At 43.7% G+C, this 19,747-nt stretch overlaps 1 protein-coding gene across 1 annotated transcript in view; it reads right to left on the bottom strand.

Annotated features, from left to right (window-relative positions):
* Positions 1–19,747, bottom strand: part of LOC130109790 (collagen alpha-1(XXIV) chain-like) — a 147,133-nt gene that overhangs the window by 67,125 nt on the left and 60,261 nt on the right. Inside the window, exons 14-18 of the mRNA XM_056276767.1 lie at positions 19,688–19,741; positions 18,524–18,577; positions 8,403–8,514; positions 7,952–8,005; positions 7,707–7,760 (exon numbers count right to left, since the gene is read on the bottom strand). Coding sequence (XP_056132742.1) covers positions 7,707–7,760; positions 7,952–8,005; positions 8,403–8,514; positions 18,524–18,577; positions 19,688–19,741 — 328 coding nt within the window. The remainder of the gene's footprint in view (positions 1–7,706; positions 7,761–7,951; positions 8,006–8,402; positions 8,515–18,523; positions 18,578–19,687; positions 19,742–19,747) is intronic.

The following is a 19,747-nucleotide window of genomic DNA, read 5'->3' as shown; positions in this document are numbered from 1 at the left end:
CTCTCTCTCTTTATATATATATATATATATAAATATATATATGTATATATGCTGTAGGGATAACAGTTTAATGGCAGCCATTAATAGTGAGCTGTCTACTGTGTTTCTCTGAAACAACACCAAAATGGTGTGGGAAAGTGTCCGCCAGTGAATCTGTTTCTTTTTACTGCATTTGGTGGCATTCAACAATCGCTGTATGTAGCATTTTTATTAACAGTTTCTTATATATTATACTCTATTTTTATGTAGCCCTACAAAGAATAGAGGCAAACCAGCAAGTAAGGGCTGCAGTTTTCACATTCATGGATTGTCTGTATATAATTTGGAGGCTCCAATAATATATATATATATATATATATATATATATATGTATATGTAGCGTTTTTTTCCAAACCCGTCAATGGTGTTGAGTGCTCGACTAGTGAGGAGTGGAATATATCAACACGAATACAGGAAAAAAGATTTTAATGCTTAGCAGTACAGGCCTGTTTCGTGCATCTCGCACTCATCAGATGAGTGCGAGATGCACGAAACAGGACTGTGTTGATATATATATATAAAATCTCCCTCTCACCCTTTTTCAGGTGGTGTGTGTCTTCCTTAAGCTCGGGTCCTCTACCAGAGGTCCGAGAGTTTGAGGGTTCAGTGCAGTATCTTAGCTGTTCTTAGGACTGCGCTTCTCTGGACAGAGACGCCAGATGTTGTTTCTGGAATCTGCTGGAGCCACTCTCCCAGTTTGGGGGTCACAGCCCCTAGTGTTCCTGTTACCACTTGGACTACTGTGGATTTCAACTTCCACATCCGATCTAGTTCTTCCTTCAGCCCTTGGTATGTCTTTAGCCTCTCATGCTTTTTCTTCCTGATGTTGCCATCACTCAGGATTGCTACATCGAGCACTACTGCTGTCTTCTGTACCTTGTCGACCACCACAATGTCTTATTGGTGAGCCAGCACCTGCTTGTCAGTGTGCAACTTGAAGTTCCACAGGATCTTAGCTCTGCCATTCTCAACCACCTTTGGTAGTGTCTCCCATTTGGACTTGGGGACTTCCAATCTGTATTCGGTACAGATGTTCCTGTACACTATCCCAGCCACTTGGTTATGCCTTTCCGTGTGTGTTTTCCCAGCTAGCATTTTACACCCTACTACTAAGTGCTGGAATGTCTCAGGGGCAACTTTGCACAGCGTGCATCTTGGGTCTTGTCTGGTGTGGTAGACCCCTGTCTCAATCGATCTGGTGCAGAGTGTCTGTTCTTGTGCTGCTATGATCAGAGCCTCTGTGCCGTCATTCTGTCCAGTGATTTCTAGCCACTGGTAAGATTTCTCTATCAGCTACGTCTTCTATCTGTCAATGGTACATCCCATGGAGGGGCTTGGTCGTTCATGATATCTTCTCCTCCTCTACTTCTTCCTGTCATGGAAGATCAAGCCCCTCCATGGGATGTATCATCGTCAGAAGATGTGACTGATAGCGAAATCCTACCAGTGGCTAGAAAACACTGGACAGAATGACAGCACAGAGGCTCTGATCATAGCAGCACAAGATCAGGCACTCTGCACCAGACTGAATGAGGCAGAGGTCTACCACACCAGACAAGACCCAAGAGGCACGCTGTGCAAAGACGCCCCTGAGACAGTCCAGCACTTAGTAGCAGGGTATAAAATGCCAGCTGGGAAAGTGTACACTGAAAGGCATAACCAAGTGGCTGGGATAGAGTACAGGAACATCTGTACTAAATACAGACTGGAAGTCCCCCAAGTCCAAATGGGAGACACAGCCAAAGGTGGTTGAGAATGGATTAGCTAAGATCCTGTGAGACTTCATGTTGCAGACTGACAAGCAGGTGCTGGCTAACCCACCAGACACTGTGATGGTCGACAAGGAACATAAGACAACAGTAGTGCTCGATGTAGCAATCCCGTGTGACGGCAACATCAGGAAGGAAGAGCATGAGAAGCTAAATAAATACCAAGGGCTGAAGGAAGCACTAGATCGGATGTGGAAGGTGAAATCCACAGTAGTCCAAGTGGTAACAGGAACACTAGGGGCTGTGACCCCCAAACTGGGAGAGTGTCTCCAACAGATTCCAGGAACAACATCCGAGGTCTCTGTCCAGAAGAGTGCAGTCCTAGGAACAGCTTAGATACTGTGCAGAACCCTCAGACTCCCTTGCCACTGGTAGAGGAGCTGAGCTTGAGGAAGACTACAAAACACCAGGGCGTCCAGGGGCGTGCCGGTCTATTCCATTGCCTACAAACATGGGGATCGCCGGATTGAATCCCCACATTACCTCCGGCTTGGTCAGGCATCCCTACAGATATGACTGGCCGTGTCTGCAGGTGGGGAGCCGTACGTGGGTATTTGTCCCGGTCGCTGCACTGGCGCCTCCTCTGATTGGTTGGGGTGCCTGCTTGGGGGGGAGGGGGAACTGGGGGGAATAGCGTGATCCTCCCACGTGCTACATCCCCCTGGCGAAACTTCTCACTGTCAGGTGAAAAGAAGTAGCTGGCAACTCCACATGTATGGGAAGAGGCATGTGGTAGTCTGCAGCCCTCCCTGGATCGGCAAGGGGGTGGAGCAGCGACCGGTACAGCTCGGAAAATTAGGGCAATTGGCCGGCTACAATTGGGGAAAAAAAGGGGGGGGAAATCCCCCCCCCAAAAAGAGATACCACCCAAAAAAGAAAAGGGTGAGAGGGAGATTTTACATATATATAATCATACAGTAGAGATAAGTGTAAATCATGATGGTTTCCCTTTAACAATCCAGATATTTTCTCTGTCTCTTCATTACATCTTAGTTTGAGCCATTATAAAGGCCAATGACAGTGAAAAAGACAGACAAAAAGAAACAGAAGCATGAGTGAAACAGAGTAAAAAAAAAAACCAAAAAAACCAAAAAAAAAATGGAGAAAAAAAGCTAGAGAGAAGCTTGAAATTGAGGGACAGAAGCAGAACAGACCACCGAGATGTCCAGTCAGATTTTTTTAATACTACTACCAATTCCAGCCGAAATTCTGACACTTCGAAATGTTGCCCTCATGTAGTATCACCGCCCAAGGCTGTACTGTTAAATGCAAGCAAGCAGCAAATCTATGGATTAGGAGCAGAGCATCTGTAAGGGGATCCAGCCTGTAGGCATGGGAAAACAGATTTACCTCAAATCCCTTAATTGAGGCATAAAGTGGGACAAGATGGTATCCTGTATGGTTTAACAGTGGGATATAGTTTCAAGAGGCTTTCCATATGACAGGACCTCTTCAGACGTGGGAGCTGTTAAGAGTGCCACGGGGTAATGTTGGGGTTTCCCATAGGTTCAGACATATGTCGCAAAATCACAAAACAGTCAAGAGGACTGATATAACCATTAACCTTACAGCTAGGGAAGAAATGAGTCACATACTGTTGAGAAAATAAGGTTCTCCCTCCCTCCATCAACATATGCTTCCATCCCGTTTCTCTCGCAAACACTCTCACATGCCGATATGAGAATCAAAGTGCAGAGAGTTTAAATGAAAACTGTCTCTCAAAGCACACCTGTTGTTGCTTTTAGCAAATGGGGGGGGGGGTCTTACTTATTTATTTTTTCTGTTGCAAATTGGAAGGGTCACTCGAAATGGAAAATTCAGCAGCCAGTTCAATTTGGATAAAGTGCAGCACATGGTAAACGCTTCCAATAAAATTACGCTTGAAACAGTTTACAGCTCGGCTTGCGTTGGGGACCTCGGTTGATGAGGGGCGCACACACTGGAGTCGGGCAAGCAGGGCCTACTTGCATTTGCCCTGGGTTAACCTTCATTACTCAGCAACAGTTGCACTTCGGCCTAACACGTCTTATTTATTTGGAAGGTGATGTAATGACATTCATTAGAGGCTCCATATGTTTCAGGACGTTTTTCTTTTTTTTATGTAGCTCCTTCGCTCCCCCTTGGCTTCAAAGGGCCCCGTATTCTGCAGACGCCTAATCCTTCTCATATGTGCACTGCTACAAAACATGGTCCACAAAGGACTGCTTAGCGGCCTCCACTATGCATGTAATGCAAATATTAACATTAAGGGGCCTCCACAAAAAGGGGGGTCCTGGGGATGTTCCAAGTAGTTGTGTACGTGTGTGGATTTTACAAGAAAAAAAAAACATCCCCTCATGTTTGTGGAGGGTAGAGGAAGACTTAACTGGAGCGTGAAAAAGCAGAAACAGCCTTCTGAAACCAAGTTACTCAGCAGTTAACTGGTTCATTTAAGGGTAATTCTACTACAGATGTTTTGAGCCTCTTGCGAGGCTGCGATTTGCCCCGTTAAAAGTCCGAGTACTCATCAAGTCAAGTGCAGTCAGATTTATTTGTATGGCCTTAAATCACGGTTGTGTCCTCCAGGGCTTTACAATCACATTACACTGTCATTCTTACAACAGGTAAATAGGATAAATGATGATGAAACGCAGCCGCTATCCTTAGACCCTCAGTTCAGATGAGGAAAAACTCTGCAGAAAACCTCTTTTCGGGAGAAAAAGGGAGGGATTCTTCTTCCAGGATGAATACTCATATTGTATAGGTGCCAATCGGATACAGCAGACAATGTGGTAACTGTTACTGATGTGGATTGTGTTAATGATGCTATTAATACATATTGGTTAAAATTATTTTGGGTCAAAATGATCCATGTGTAGTTGCTATGTTAAGACCAAATACACTCTTAAGTTTACTTACTGGGGAAAAGTCAAAACATATTTTGGGCAGGCATGGAAGCGTTAACAAATCCATGACACAAACAAGGTCACACCCACAGACGATCCCTGACTGATGTTCCCTCTTCTTTATTGTGGCATTCTGCTAATTTCGCCATAAAAACTGTATGAAAAGAGGGGTGGGGGGCTTCGTGGTGTGATCCAATTTTTTTCTTAGCATTAAAAGTGGGTTAATGATACCAGCGAGACAAGATGCCGCTGTCCTTGGACTTCCTCCGTGGCCTCGCGTCTTTTCCTCCCCACCCTCTAGTGTGGTAGCACACCACAGGGTCTCATTCGCTTAAATGAGGCCATATAGAGACAAAATCATTTTATGTGCATTAACCTTTAAGCAAACCACTTGGAGACTTTTAATTCCCATCAGTGATCTGGGACAAACAAATAAACAGGCTCCATTATACAGGATCTATTAATGGAAAGGTTACATATACACAGCAGGATGGCTGTAAAGGAATGTAGGAAGTGTACTTTAAGTCTATAAGAGGCTCATCTATAGCTTCAGCTCAAAGCGCCAGAGACTTACTTGTGGTCCACTTTTACCGATTTTTCCCAGGTCCCCCTTTTCTCCCTGCAAGCAGAAAACATCGGGGTGCTGGTTAGCTTCCTGTGATTAAAAGCCCCTCTCTGTCGCTCTCACAACCCACCACCGACCACTCTTACAGGATGTTAGATAAACAAATGTGAAAGAAAGAAAACACGCACATATGGGAACATGCTGTATTTCTTCTGTTGCTTCCTACTGTGGTTTGCCATTATGCATAATGATAGCCCGGGCAGGATTCTTCACTCTTCTAATGAACCCTCGCAACATGTTTAGGATACACAAGCAAGGCTCCTACAACAAGTGGGTCGGCTTACTCATATGTACAAGGACACCGGTAATCACAGCAAAAGTGCCAGACTGTAATTTGGCCTGATGAAACCCTGACACACATCAAAATACGGTGCAACGTGATGGCACTGTGTCTGCGCCGGATAAAAGGCCCAATTACAGACAACAAAATAAGGTGAGGAACAGCTCTGGAATTCAGCGATTTGTTGAATGAGAAAAAAAAGATCAGCGTATAAACCGTAAGACTTTGGGGGATATAATATAGATCGAGAGTGCAAGCTAGATGGTGCTTTGCTAAAGGTGGAGGAATTCAGCCTTGAATACTGGAGGATAATAACGCTTGCTGGTATGGATTCAGACCCCTTTAGGTAAAAAGCAGTGAGACAGCCACAGAACTGTCGCGCCACCCCGGGGCAGAAATCATCTATAAATGGTACTAAACACTTCTTTAAATGAGACTGTAGTCAGTATTCTGTGATTATCTTCCAAAAGAGATTACTATCATAAGGTAGTAAGTGTATTGTGTCAACAGCAAATTCAAAGGGGCGGCTGGTGAAGTATGGCAGAATGATTTGACAGACAGTTACACAAAATTTCTAAAATGTGTGACGGTTGGCACATTGTGGGACAGTTTATCATTCATGTGGGCAGTCTGAAAGCCTTCATTGTAAATAATACACGGAGCACAAACCAACCTTTAGTCCCTCAGGTCCAGGTTCACCGAGATAACCTTTCCTTCCAGACCTCCCCTGCAGAAAAAAAGACACACACACACACACACACACACACACACACACACACATAAATAATGATTAAAAGATGTCAAAACTGAGAATACTTTTTATCGCATATCATCTCTGCAGTTTCTTGACAGGACTGCTAACCACCTGCACCACCTGGGTGTGGGTGGAGGTTTGAGCGTGTGTGTGCGTGTATGTGTGTTTGTGTTGATGCATATGTGCATCCAGGGATACTTACAGTGGGGCCAGGACTGCCAGGTGGCCCAAGAGGTCCTTCATCGCCCTGCATAAGTACAGCACAGTTCAACTATACACACAAATTTGAACATGAACACACACACTAACACACATATACTAACACACACACGCATAACCCACAACCCAACAATAATGTAAATACAGCTGGTAAACAAGACAACCGGGCAGGAGCGCCAAATAACATGAACACACACACACACACACATTGTTAAATCCCATCTGTATATCTACTAACTGTCAACAGCTAAATGGGCAAGTGGAACTTCCTGTTTTCCTTGACTGGAGGGAACTTCCTTCTGGCTGAAGACTGCCCACGTGGGACACCCAGGTTTAAGTACGAGGTGCTACATTACCATCCACCGCAGCACTTTACAGAGTGTAAGTCACAGCACACAGCATTTTAGCGTTTCTGTATTTTTCTTTTAACTGTGACTCTTGATTAAGGCCGCCGCCTCTGACTCTGTGCCAGGAAAAATTGTGTGAGGGAGGAGAGAGAAAAAGTGCGGGCCAATCCCTTTTCTTCCGTAAGCCGGAGTGCCAGATGGATGCGGTAACTCTAGGCACAATGGAAAGGTGTGCACTTTGACACTTGGAAACCCTTCGCCATTGCCCGTATTTTCCACTGTATCGACGACAAATGAAGACAGCCAGACACACGGCGTATGGGCACGGTAGCACATGCGCAAAATCAACATCGCCTCCCCATTCACTTCTATACTATGTGAGCGAAGGGGCGAATAAAAACATTCGCTTGCGGCGGCCCCTTCGCTCGCATTGAATGCGAGTGAATTCTACTGAATTTACTTGCATTTGTAGAGGTGGATGGCATACAAAGCACGCAGGAGAACATGGATGACTTTTAGCTTACGGTTTAATGAACATCTTGCAGCATGGATGGCTTCTGGTCTCTACAGGAAGTAGAGACTTTCCTAAGATTTTTCTTATCTTGTATCTTGTTAGTTTTCAGTTATTAGAGCGTGAGTGTCTGTAATAGAACTCAATTTCCCCTCAGGAATAAATAAAGTATTCTGATTCTGAACGGGAGGCAAAAATTTGCCAATGTTCATTACGCGCATGTGCGACCGTACCCAAAAGGCGAGCTTATTTATTTTATTTTATTTTATTTTTTTACCTCTGTTCCTATTGGCCCTGGTGGACCCTGTGGCCCTCTGGCCCCCTGCAGACCCTGAAACACAACAGAACGAATGGAGGATGGACAGGTAACAGCCCGATAGATTTGAAGAAAGATGGTAATGAGGCAGCAAAAGTAAATTCAGTAGAATTTACTTCCTTGTGACAAGGCACATGAATTACGATGTACATGCTGATGGATACTGCATGTCATATTTATGACAGCATAAACGGCTTTGTATGTACCTTTGGTCCGGGTGGGCCATTGGGTCCTGGCACGCCAATGTCGCCTGGGAAACCCTTAGAAAAATGACAGGAAGAGAGAGTGTCGTTCTCCTGTCATGAGTCACATTACTGAGTTGATCCCCACATATAAAAAATTCACCTCACCCTTTTTTTCCATGTACATTATGGGAGGGGTAGGATCATACCGCTTCAAAGTGGCATGAACGGGGTAGAATTATTAGCATGATACAACAGCTCCTCTTTGAAATTGGTTATAAATCTGTATTAGAGAGACACAGGGCCAGATTTTTTGAGGCTCATAGGCAGTTTTACAGAGAACTGGTGTACAGATAATAATTGCGACTGTTGGTTGAGGCTGATTAGCCTTAGGCACTCCTGCCACAATATAATCGTTCATTTGGGAAAGCAAGCCTGCTTGTTGTAGCCTGTCTGACCTGTGACCATGTCGTACTGATATATGCCGCGTGTTCTCAACGTGTTGCATGTTTTTCAGATACTTGGCATGTTCAAATACGACCCCCTTAAGGCCAGGTAAGGTCTCCTCAACCTCAGGCTTAAACGTGCTAGAGGGAGATAACAGGAAATAGAGAGGGCAAATACAGTTAGTTAAGATGCACTGAAGATTTATTTGGAGAAATATTCGCCCCATGAAAGTACTTGGTCATTATCATTGTACCTTCTGCTTTTGCCCACTGGCTAGTGATAGTTTTACCACCTGCCCTGATTGTGTGCTGATGGACTTATTAAATTTCCACATTCTTAAAGGGTTTCTGCTGTCAATATTCAGAAAACTGATGAATGTATTCTCACAAAAAAAAAACTACATGCATATTTTGTGAATAAAGACGACTTAAGTAAATAGTGTACAATTGTGGATGACATATCCTTTCAAAATCAGAATCCCCCCCCCCCCAGGACTTGAATCTGGTCAAAATGTACTGAAAAGTTAACAACATAAACTAGGTGTGCACTACAGTGCAGATCCCCGCCAGGCGTACGTATCACACCTTCTCAGGTGTTCGGACATGGCGACAAACCACCCCGTTTTTCATCACGCACGGACAGAAAAACCAGTGTTTTTCCTGTCATTATAAGACGTTTGCACAGTGCCCAAGTCGATTGAGCAGGAAATATGAAAAAAAAAAGTTGTTAATATGCAGTGCTCAAGCTAAAAAATCAGAATCAGTCTATTTGACTCCGGTTCCTCCATTGCTGTCCACGTACTTACACACAATAGACATATAGCTAAAACAAAGACAATAAGGTAAGCATAAAAATGTAACTACTATGTACATATATATAGATGTATACAATGAAAAGTATATATATATAGTTTTCTCCCCTTTGGAAACCATCAATGGTGTTGATAAAAGTGCTCAACAAATGAGGAGTGGAATATGAAGATAGATGTAAGAAAAAAAAGCAATGTATTAAAGTTTTTTTCCCTACCTCGTTTATATATATATATATATATATATATATATATATATAGCAGCTGATGAGTGCGAGATGCACGAAACAGGCCTGTACTGCAATGTATTAAACTCCTTTTTCCTGTATCCGTGTTGATATTCCGCTCATTAGTTGAGCACTCACAACACCATTGATAGTTTCGGGAAAAAAACACTATATATATACACACACACACACACACATACACACACACACACACACACTATATATATATATATATATATCAAACTTTGTTAAAAGAAACAGTCAATGGTAGGGATAGTGCTCAACAAATAAGGAGCAAAATAATCCACCAGTTAGTCAAGTAAATTTTGAAACAGGCTTGTGCTGTCTTATAATTTACTTGACTAACTGGATTATATATATACACTACCGTTCAAAAGTTTGGGATCACCCAAACAATTTTGTGTTTTCCATGAAAAGTCACACTTATTCACCACCATATGTTGTGAAATGAATAGAAAATAGAGTCAAGACATTGACAAGGTTAGAAATAATGATTTGTATTTGAAATTTTTTTTACATCAAACTTTGCTTTCGTCAAAGAATCCTCCATTTGCAGCAATTACAGCATTGCAGACCTTTGGCATTCTAGCTGTTAATTTGTTGAGGTAATCTGGAGAAATTGCACCCCACGCTTCCAGAAGCAGCTCCCACAAGTTGGATTGGTTGGATGGGTACTTCTTGCGTACCATACGGTCAAGCTGCTCCCACAACAGCTCAATGGGGTTCAGATCTGGTGACTGCGCTGGCCACTCCATTACCGATAGAATACCAGCTGCCTGCTTCTGCTCTAAATAGTTCTTGCACAATTTGGAGGTGTGTTTAGGGTCATTGTCCTGTTGTAGGATGAAATTGGCTCCAATCAAGCGCTGTCCACTGGGTATGGCATGGCGTTGCAAAATGGAGTGATAGCCTTCCTTATTCAGAATCCCTTTTACCCTGTACAAATCTCCCACCTTACCAGCACCAACGCAACCCCAGACCATCACATTACCTCCACCATGCTTAACAGATGGCGTCAGGCATTCTTCCAGCATCTTTTCATTTGTTCTGTGTCTCACAAACGTTCTTCTTTGTGATCCAAACACCTCAAACTTGGATTCATCCGTCCACAACACTTTTTTCCAGTCTTCCTCTGTCCAATGTCTGTGTTCTTTTGCCCATCTTAATCTTTTTCTTTTATTGGTCAGTCTCAGATATGGCTTTTTCTTTGCCACTCTGCCCTGAAGCCCAGAATCCCGCAGCCGCCTCGTCACTGTAGATGTTGACACTGGTGATTTGCAGGTACTATTTAATGAAGATGCCAGTTGGGGACCTGTGAGGCGTCTGTTTCTCAAACTAGAGACTCTAATGTACTTATCTTCTTGCTCAGTTGTGCAACGCGGCCTCCCACTTCTTTTTCTACTCTGGTTAGAGCCTGTTTGTGCTGTCCTCTGAAGGGAGTAGTACACACCGGTGTAGGAAATCTTCAATTTCTTAGCAATTTCTCGCATGGAATAGCCTTCATTTCTAAGAACAAGAATAGACTGTCGAGTTTCAGATGAAAGTTCTCTTTTTCTGGCCATTTTGAGCGTTTAATTGACCCCACAAATGTGATGCTCCAGAAACTCAATCTGCTCAAAGGAAGGTCAGTTTTGTAGCTTCTGTACCGAGCTAAACTGTTTTCAGATGTGTGAACATGATTGCACAAGGGTTTTCTAATCATCAATTAGCCTTCTGAGCCAATGAGCAAACACATTGTACCATTAGAACACTGGAGTGATAGTTGCTTGAAATGGGCCTCTATACACCTATGTAGATATTGCACCAAAAACCAGACATTTGCAGCTAGAATAGTCATTTACCACATTAGCAATGTATAGAGTGTATTTCTTTAAAGTTAAGACTAGTTTAAAGTTATCTTCATTGAACAGTACAGTGCTTTTCCTTCAAAAATATGGACATTTCAATGTGATCCCAAACTTTTGAACGGTAGTGTGTATATATATATATATATATATATATATATATATATATATATATATGTGTGTGTGTGTGTGTGTGTGTGTGTGGTATACAGTAATATATATGGTTTCTGACATTGTATGACTGTTTTAAGTATTCATCAGAGTGACGGCCTGCGGAAAGAAACCGTTCTGGTGTCTGGTTGTTTTAGCGTACAGTGCTTTGTAGCACCTACCAGAGGGGAAGAATCAGGAATCAGACCAGGAATTCCTGGTCTGGTTGTTTTAGCGTATAGTGCTTTGTAGCACCTACCAGAGGGGAGGAGTTGGAACAGGTTGTGACCAGGGTGTGATGGGTCTGCAATGATGTTGCCAGCCCGTTTCCTGACTCTGGTGATTTATAAGTCCTGAATGCAGGACAGATTGGCACCAATGATTTTCTCTGCGGTCGGGACTGTCTGTTGTAGTCTGTTCCTGTCTTGTTTGTTGGTCAGCCAAACCAGACAGTGATGGATGTGCAGAGAACAGACTGGATTATTGCAGAGTAAAACTGAATCAGCAGCTCCTGAGGTAGGTTGAACTTCCTGAGCTGGCGCAGAAAGTATATCCTCTGCTGGGACACCCACTTTAGGGTTCTGAGACATTGTGGATCCCAGAAACCTGAAGGTTTCCACAGCAGACAAAGTACTGTTGAGTATGGAGGGGGTGAGGTGGGGGACAATCTTGGGGGGGTTCTTCCTGAAGTTCACTGTCATACAGTTTTGAGTGCATTTGAGTGCATTTGAGTGCACACCAGCGGGTCAGCTGATCAACTTCCCATCTATATGCAGATTTGTTACCGTCCTGGATGAGGCCAATGATTGTTGTGTCATCTGAAAACTTCTAGGAGTTTCACAGACAGGTCTCCTGAGGTGCAGTCATTTGTGTAGAGGGAGAGAGCAGAGGGGAGAAAACACATCCTCGGCTGGCACCAGATAGTTGTCCAGGTGCTGGATGTGATTTTTCTCAGCCTCACCTGCTGCCTCCTGTCTGTCTGGAAGTTTGTTATCTACTGACAGGTGTGGGTAAGCACAGTGAGTTGGGTGATTTTGGTGAGTAGAACTTCTGGGATTATTGTGTTGAATGCCGAGCTGAAGTCCATGAACAGGATCTTTGCATATCGTTAGCCTCATAGGATAAATGCCTAAGTCATTTTTTTACGATTTTCGGATAATAAGAAAAAACGCATTTTCATATCCACTGAGTACATACACTAGGCCTACAGTAAATCAAAGAAATATTAATTATCTTACCAGATAAGGAAAGAGAGAAAGCCGAGCACCAGCAGCCTTTCTTGTATGCAACTTTTTTCTTTTATTTTTTTCAACGTAAAAATGCTAAAGTCACACGAGTGATTTAGGCAGATTGTCATTTTTGAATGTAAAAAGTGTTCTGATTGGCCTTAGGACATAGGCACTAATCCAGGGTGATGCAGCAGCTTGAGGAGAACACATGTAGGCAGAAAGCTCAATTTGGCCAAAAAATGACTTAGGCATTTATCCTATGAGGCTAACGATATGTCCCTGGGGAGTCAAGGTGTTGCAGGATATAATGCAGTCTCATGTTGACTGCATCATCCACTGACCCGATTGCCCGGTGGCAAACTGCAAGAGGTCCAGCAGGGGGCCTGTGATGTCCTTCGGGTGGGTCAACAACAGCCTCTCGAAGGACTTCATGACTACAGACGTCAGGGCGATGGGCCTGTAGTCATTCAGTCCAGTGATGGAGGGTTTCTTGAGGACCAGGATGATTGTGGGAGCGTTTGAAGCAGGAGGGGACTTCACTCAGCTCCAATGATCTGTTGAAAATCCATGTGAAGCTCTACCTAATAAAAACGTTTTGCCTGTCAGTCTGTGGATGAGCAGCCTCCTTGGCGGACCCTCACACGAAAGCGACAAAATCTGACATGAAATGACAGAGATCAGGCTATCATAAATTCAAATCCCTTATTAAAAGACTTCAAATGTGTTTAAAGGTAGAAAGGGTAGGACTTTCATAAACATCAATGTATAGAGGTCTTTATGCAAGCTCAATAATCCAAGTAAGAAAATCAAAGAAAGTTGGATCAGTTCATCTAGATACAATGTTTATTGACAGAAATGTTTCATCACTCATCTAAGTGACCTCTTCAGTCTAAACTGACTGCAGATATCCCCACCCCTTATAAACAATGCAGTTGCATAACCACTGAAACCAACGATCATATTCAAATAGGCGTGACCATTAACTAGAGTTTCAATGGTCATGTGTACTAGTCACAGAAGATTTGGGAATGTTTGCAATCACAGCATTGTAAGATGGCGACACACATTAAGAAACAGGCCCTGGTTAAGTGTGGTTATCCTAACTGGGCCTCTGCCAAAGCCATAAAGACGCCCAAACAGCGCACCAGCTGATCGAAGACAGGAGAAGGACAACAGCTGCTTAAGCGTAAAACAGTGGTGATTGCATATGTGGCGGGAGTGTTAGAAAAGTTGAGATGCTTATTTTCCAAACACCGCATCTCAGTTGCTTTCAAACCCCAAAAAACGCTGCACCAGAAATTGGTCCACCCCAAGAATTGGGTCCCCCACACAAACAGAGCAATATAGTGTATGCTGTTAAGTGCCAGGAGGATTGCTGTGACTTTTACATCGGGGAAACTAAACAGACGCTGGCCAAGAGGATGGCACAACACAGGAGAGCTAACACGTCAGGCCAGGACTCTGCAGTCTATACCATCTACAGGCCAGTGGCCACTCTTTCAAGGATGTGCACATCCTTGATAGGGAGGAACGTTGGTTTGAATGGGGAGTCAAAGAGGCCATCTAGGTGAAGAGGGAACAACCATACCTGAACCAAGGGGGTCCTAAGAGTACATCTGTTGCCATCTTACCATGCTGTGATTGCAAACATTCCCTAATCCTCTGTTAATAGTACACATGACCACTGAAACTCTAGTTAATGGTCAAGCCTATTTGCATATGAAACTGATCGTTGGTTTTGGTCATTATGCAACTGTATTGTTTATAAGGGTGGGGATACCTGCAGTCAGTTTAGACTGAAGAGGTCACTTAGATGAGCGATGAAATGTTTCTGTCAATAAACATATCCAGATGAACTGATTCAACTTTCTTAGATCAATGTATAGATCAGACAAAAATAATCCCTCTCAATCATCACTTATGACTCACTAGACATGTGTGGTGGTGTCTATATCTGCAGAGACCCTGTCTTCTGCCTGTATTTTCCTTATTCTTCTGTATATGGGTTGTTTCTGGGCGTTAACCTTTGGGCAGCGGGACTCTATAAAAACGTAGTGACCAGATGGAGTCAGATGGAGATCGTAAGTGGTCATCCAAGAGGAAGCCACAACAGTGTCGGACACAGAGCCAAAAAGACGCAAATATAGCCAGGCAAAACGCCAAGCAGATAAAGTTCATTCCAAAATGAGAATGAAACGGGTTGGCTTTCAGCCACTGGCGAGCATTGAAGGAAAGGATGAAGAGTCACGTGGAGGGCGGTAATGGTCTCAGAGTCAGAGAGCAAAGTTGAAAATGGAAAAGAGGACACGAGAGGGTTAGAAAAAATAAGAAGAAGAATCCGAATTACTCAAGTAATTCTAGTCAGTCACTGAGAACAGAGGAGATGTATCTTGTTGGGACGATAGCTGTGACAAGAGCAGATGGTATTTTCAAGGACCCACCTGTGGTTGGAAAGTCTGTAGGGGGAAATCTTGGAGATGTACGATTGATCAGGATAACTAGAAGTGGGATGGTTATCACTGATTGTATCTCAAAGAGTCAGAGAGTTAGAGCCCACAATATTGCTGTGTGACTTGCTTCCCACTCAGATTAAACGCAAAAGGTGAAGGGAGTGATAAGTGGCGCGCCGCTGTCAGTAGAAGCTGAGTCATTTTGGGATGTTGCAGGTTTGTGTGAGGCAAGAAGAATGACTAGATTACGAGAAGGAGGACAATAATTCCGTGTGTTTGATTTTTGAAGGGGAATTGTGGGACAGAGTGTACCATGAGTATGTGTGTTACAGGGCGAGGCCATATGAGAGAGCTCCTGTCAAGATATTTTTATTGTCAAGAAAATGGACATGTTGCTGCAGTATGGAGAGGAGTCAGAAGATGTGGAAGATGTTGGAAGGACGACTTTTTTTTTTATTTTGATATACTTTATTAATACCTGTGGGGAAATTCTGCTGTGCATTTAACCCATCCTAGCTGTGTAGCAAGGAGCAGTGGGCAGCCGCCATGCAACGCCCAACCGGACCAACTCCAGTTTGTCTTGCCATGCCTCAGTCAGGGGCACAGACAGACTATTTGCATGGATAAGAAAAGATTTTTGGCAATCATTGCCATGGTCATAGATTGTGCTGCTGAAATAAAGGGGAAGTCAGAAAGAATCAAGATGATGCTTGATGCTGCCAGGAAATACCTGAATGTTGTGGACATATCTGGGGAAGATCTAGATGTTACACTTTGGGAAGGTTTTGCATCAACTCAGACAATTGGGTCTGGGTTATAGAATGGCCAATAACATGAATGGGATCACCCTGGGTGGATAAAATAAATAGTATTTTAAAGTGCCCAATTTCCAGGCGCTCCCCCGCCACCCTAGCGCGGGCTGTTGCACCGCCGCCCTGTGCAGGCGCACTGAATCGCTCCACAAAAAATTGTACATAACTTTTCGTATGATATCACACGAATCGCTCATGAGAATACTGTAACGTGCATGGATAAGAAGACACGCTTGCCGCTGGCTCGCGTGTCTGACCCTTTAGTCGAGCAGTTAGTGATGCCTCTTGCGGTGCGGGCGACACGGGTTCGCGTCCCGGCCGCGGCAGCTCCTGTGTTTGCGTTGTCCCCCGAATTCGCTACAATACGTTGAAAAGTGGGACCCATTTGAAACATTTAATTTTAAAGCATATATATAGTATAAAATGCTAATTTTTTGAAATGTTTCTGTATTCAACCATTGCACTGGGTTGGCTGGTGTTAACACAGTGCAAAAATCAGCTATTTGTGCCTGAGATGGTTATCGTTCACATTATTACCAACATCGTCATGTGTGAAATGCTCATCAGTGGTTGAAATCTACATGCTATAGTAGTCAAACCACCCTGCATCTATTTTGCCGTCATACTGCACCCTAATCAGTGTGTCTACGTTAAATGGCAACGTCTGTGTGTTTTGGCTTTAGGCTAGTTTAACTGTCCCTCGTACTGCCCCTTTCATATCTCTCTAAGGTTTTTGTGTGACGACAACCTTGGGTGAGAGCGTCCATAAAAGAGGCCCTGACCTGGATAACAGCAGAGGAAAGATACAGCAGGCGGGTCGTTTCATGGGAGTATCTTTGTTTAGTGGTTCGCGACCAATTACTGTCTTACACTTCGTAGTATATAGTGGCCAGCAGAAACTATGAGTAATCGTCACTCCCTAACACTTCTTCTCATTCAGCCTCCTTCGCTCCATTAAAGACACACATGCGCTCTATTTCTTGCCATTTCTATGTTGCTGAGCAACTGGGTCAAGAATCTCTCCTCTCACTAATTTTCCACACACAAGAGTGACTCAGAAGTATAGGGATGCTATCAACAACAGTTTTTAAAAGGTACACAGAATACAAACTATACAGCTGTAAAAGTCTTTAAAAATCAAAGAACAGTGACAGTTATAAAGTGATTCATTAAAAAGCCCATTGGCTTAAATGTCGAGGCCGGTCAGAAGGTCTGGGTTGAGCTTGTATTGTCACGTTCACATTGCTGACATGAGGTAAAACCCTCAGGCCAAGTACAACCATAGGTCATCTGCCACTGAAATTAAGAAATACCTGACACCATATGTTTAGCACCTCTGACAGTAGAACTACTAACCCCGGGGGTCAGCTCATCTCCTCTATGTAGATTATGGTGTTAAATATTAGGAACACTGAAAATACATCCTCAAGATCACTCAAATCAACCCAGTAGGTCATAATATGTGCCATTTTCCTTTGGTCTTGGCTCTGAATGACCTTGACCTGAATCATGCGACCTTGACCTCTGACAATCTTGAGATGATCAGAAATGAAATCAGCACCCTCAAAAACAACGAGATAGGCCAAATTGGCCAAATGGTGAAAGAACTGAAACTGTATTGGGGCTCGTGTGAGATCAAGGCTGTTCCAGCCAGTTCGGGGCAGAGTTGGCCTAACCGGCTGCAGCGAGCACATTTTTCAGGATAGAGAGGTCATTCTGGGCTTAAATCAGTGCTTATGGCTCTGGGCGGTTTTCTAAAACTGAAAAGGATACATATCTACAGTCCAAAGAGTGTTTCCGGGGCCATTTGTCCCTCCGGGTAGGGCCAGGTGAAAGCAATTTTGGCCTCTCGTCAAAAAACATTAGCCTGAATTTCTTACGTGCAAAAAGATTTGGGTCTATTGACGTTTTCTCCCATTTAGCATCGAATCAGACTTCATGTTGAATTTTGCTGATACGGGACCATTGTTGTGGTCACACTGGCCAAAAGGGAGATTTTTTTTGGTATTTTTCTTAGATTTTGCTCAAAAATGACTGTTTTGTTTTTTTTTTAACTTGAAAGACATCTTTGTCACATGTGTGACTTAAGACTGCAATTTTCTTATGGTGCAGTATGAATTATCCTTAAAACAGGGTATACATTTTCCCTATCTCTGGGCCCATTAGAATGTGACATTGTTACTCTGTTGCATAGCAACAAGCCGGTTTTGGTGGAACGGGATTCTTGGGTGGAAGAAACTTCAAATAATCAAAAACACATTTTAAACATGTTTCTGGGTTTCTGTTCCTTACTTTTTAAAATGTGTATGAAAGCAACAGAACACTCAGTCGTGTGTTATTGGGAATAACATCACGACTGTTATTATTCAAATCACATAACACATAGCCTCAAGTGTGTTCCTGCTTAATTAAAACATTGTTCAAGTCATACGGGTATATTAATAGAATATTGTCTTATGAATTGGGAATCAAATACGGAAATTTGCTGATGTGGGTTTTGTTTTGTTTTTTTCTCCCCCCTACAAATTTTACACATACCAGAGCCATTCGTTCATTATCGAGTGGAATTGGGCATTGAACATAATCATATTAGTTTTTGTTGTCTTACCTCTGGTCCCGGGGGCCCAGATGGTCCTTGGGGTCCCAATTCACCAATTCTACCCTGTTAAAAACACCAGGAAGAAGAGGAGGAGAACCATTAACACATCAAAAGCACTTCCTCTCCCCATGCGTCCTAATCCCTCCAGTCTCTGTCATCTTTCTTGCACCTCCGCCTTACTCTTTCGCATTCTCAAAACCACTTAGCTTAACATTTAACCTGTAACCCTTTGTTAGTTTTCCTTATGTCATGCTTTTGGCAGCTGCGTAGGTTGGTGATTTATCTAGGGGTGGCATGCTGTGTCTTGTCTACAGAGTAATCCAGACAAGAGAAGATACTCTATTGTCACTGTGCATACATACAGTGAAATTCATCCTCTGCATTTAACCCATCCTCTTTGCACACACTGGAGACAGTGGGCAGCAGTGGGCAGCCGCGGTGCAGCGCCCGCGGACCAACTCCAGTTCTTTGACATCGCCTTGGTCAAGGTTGCAGGCAAGGGTATTAAGCCAACATACGTTTATTTACATTACAGTCATTTAGCCGATGCTTTTGCTCCCCTCTTTAGACGACCTGGTGGTCCCGGGCTCCCCCCGGAGCACCATATCAATACGGAACTTAGTGCGGACACCCAATCGGAACAGTCTGCTGCAGCCCAGAGCTCAATCGATCCGCCAGCCTCAGCCTCCCGGTGACTTGGATTACAGGCGCACGTCACCGCCTATTTGATGATGGGAGGAAATCGGAGCGCCCAGGAGGAAACCCACACAGACACGGGGAGAGCATGCAAACTCCACACAGAAAGGACCTGGGATGGCCTGGGGTTCGAACCCAGGACCTTCTTGCTGTGAGGCAACAGTGCTAACCACTGGGCCACCAACGTGCTGCTCATAATTACACTGAGCGATACCACATTGCGTTTCATGTAGTCTGTCGTTTTGGCAATGCCATCAGCTGTAGCTTGGCACCGAGCTACAGATAGGCCAGGACTAAGACGTCATGACACAGACCCATAGATTAACAGAATACAGAGACCAAACATCAACTAGATATATGTAATTGTTGATCATTTTTTATGATCTATTTTGAGTTTGCTTGAAAGCAAGTCTGAGTAAGGGCCATGTCTTCTGATCTGAAAACAAAAAACTGCTTGAATACACTCCTGCAACATACCGGTGGACCTGGTTTCCCTCGTGGACCAGCGGGACCAGGCAAGCCAGCAGCTCCCTAAAG

The sequence above is a fragment of the Lampris incognitus genome, chromosome 3, assembly GCF_029633865.1.
Source record: "Lampris incognitus isolate fLamInc1 chromosome 3, fLamInc1.hap2, whole genome shotgun sequence".
Taxonomy (NCBI): Eukaryota; Metazoa; Chordata; class Actinopteri; order Lampriformes; family Lampridae; genus Lampris; species Lampris incognitus.
This window is presented reverse-complemented; position numbering and strand designations above follow the sequence as displayed.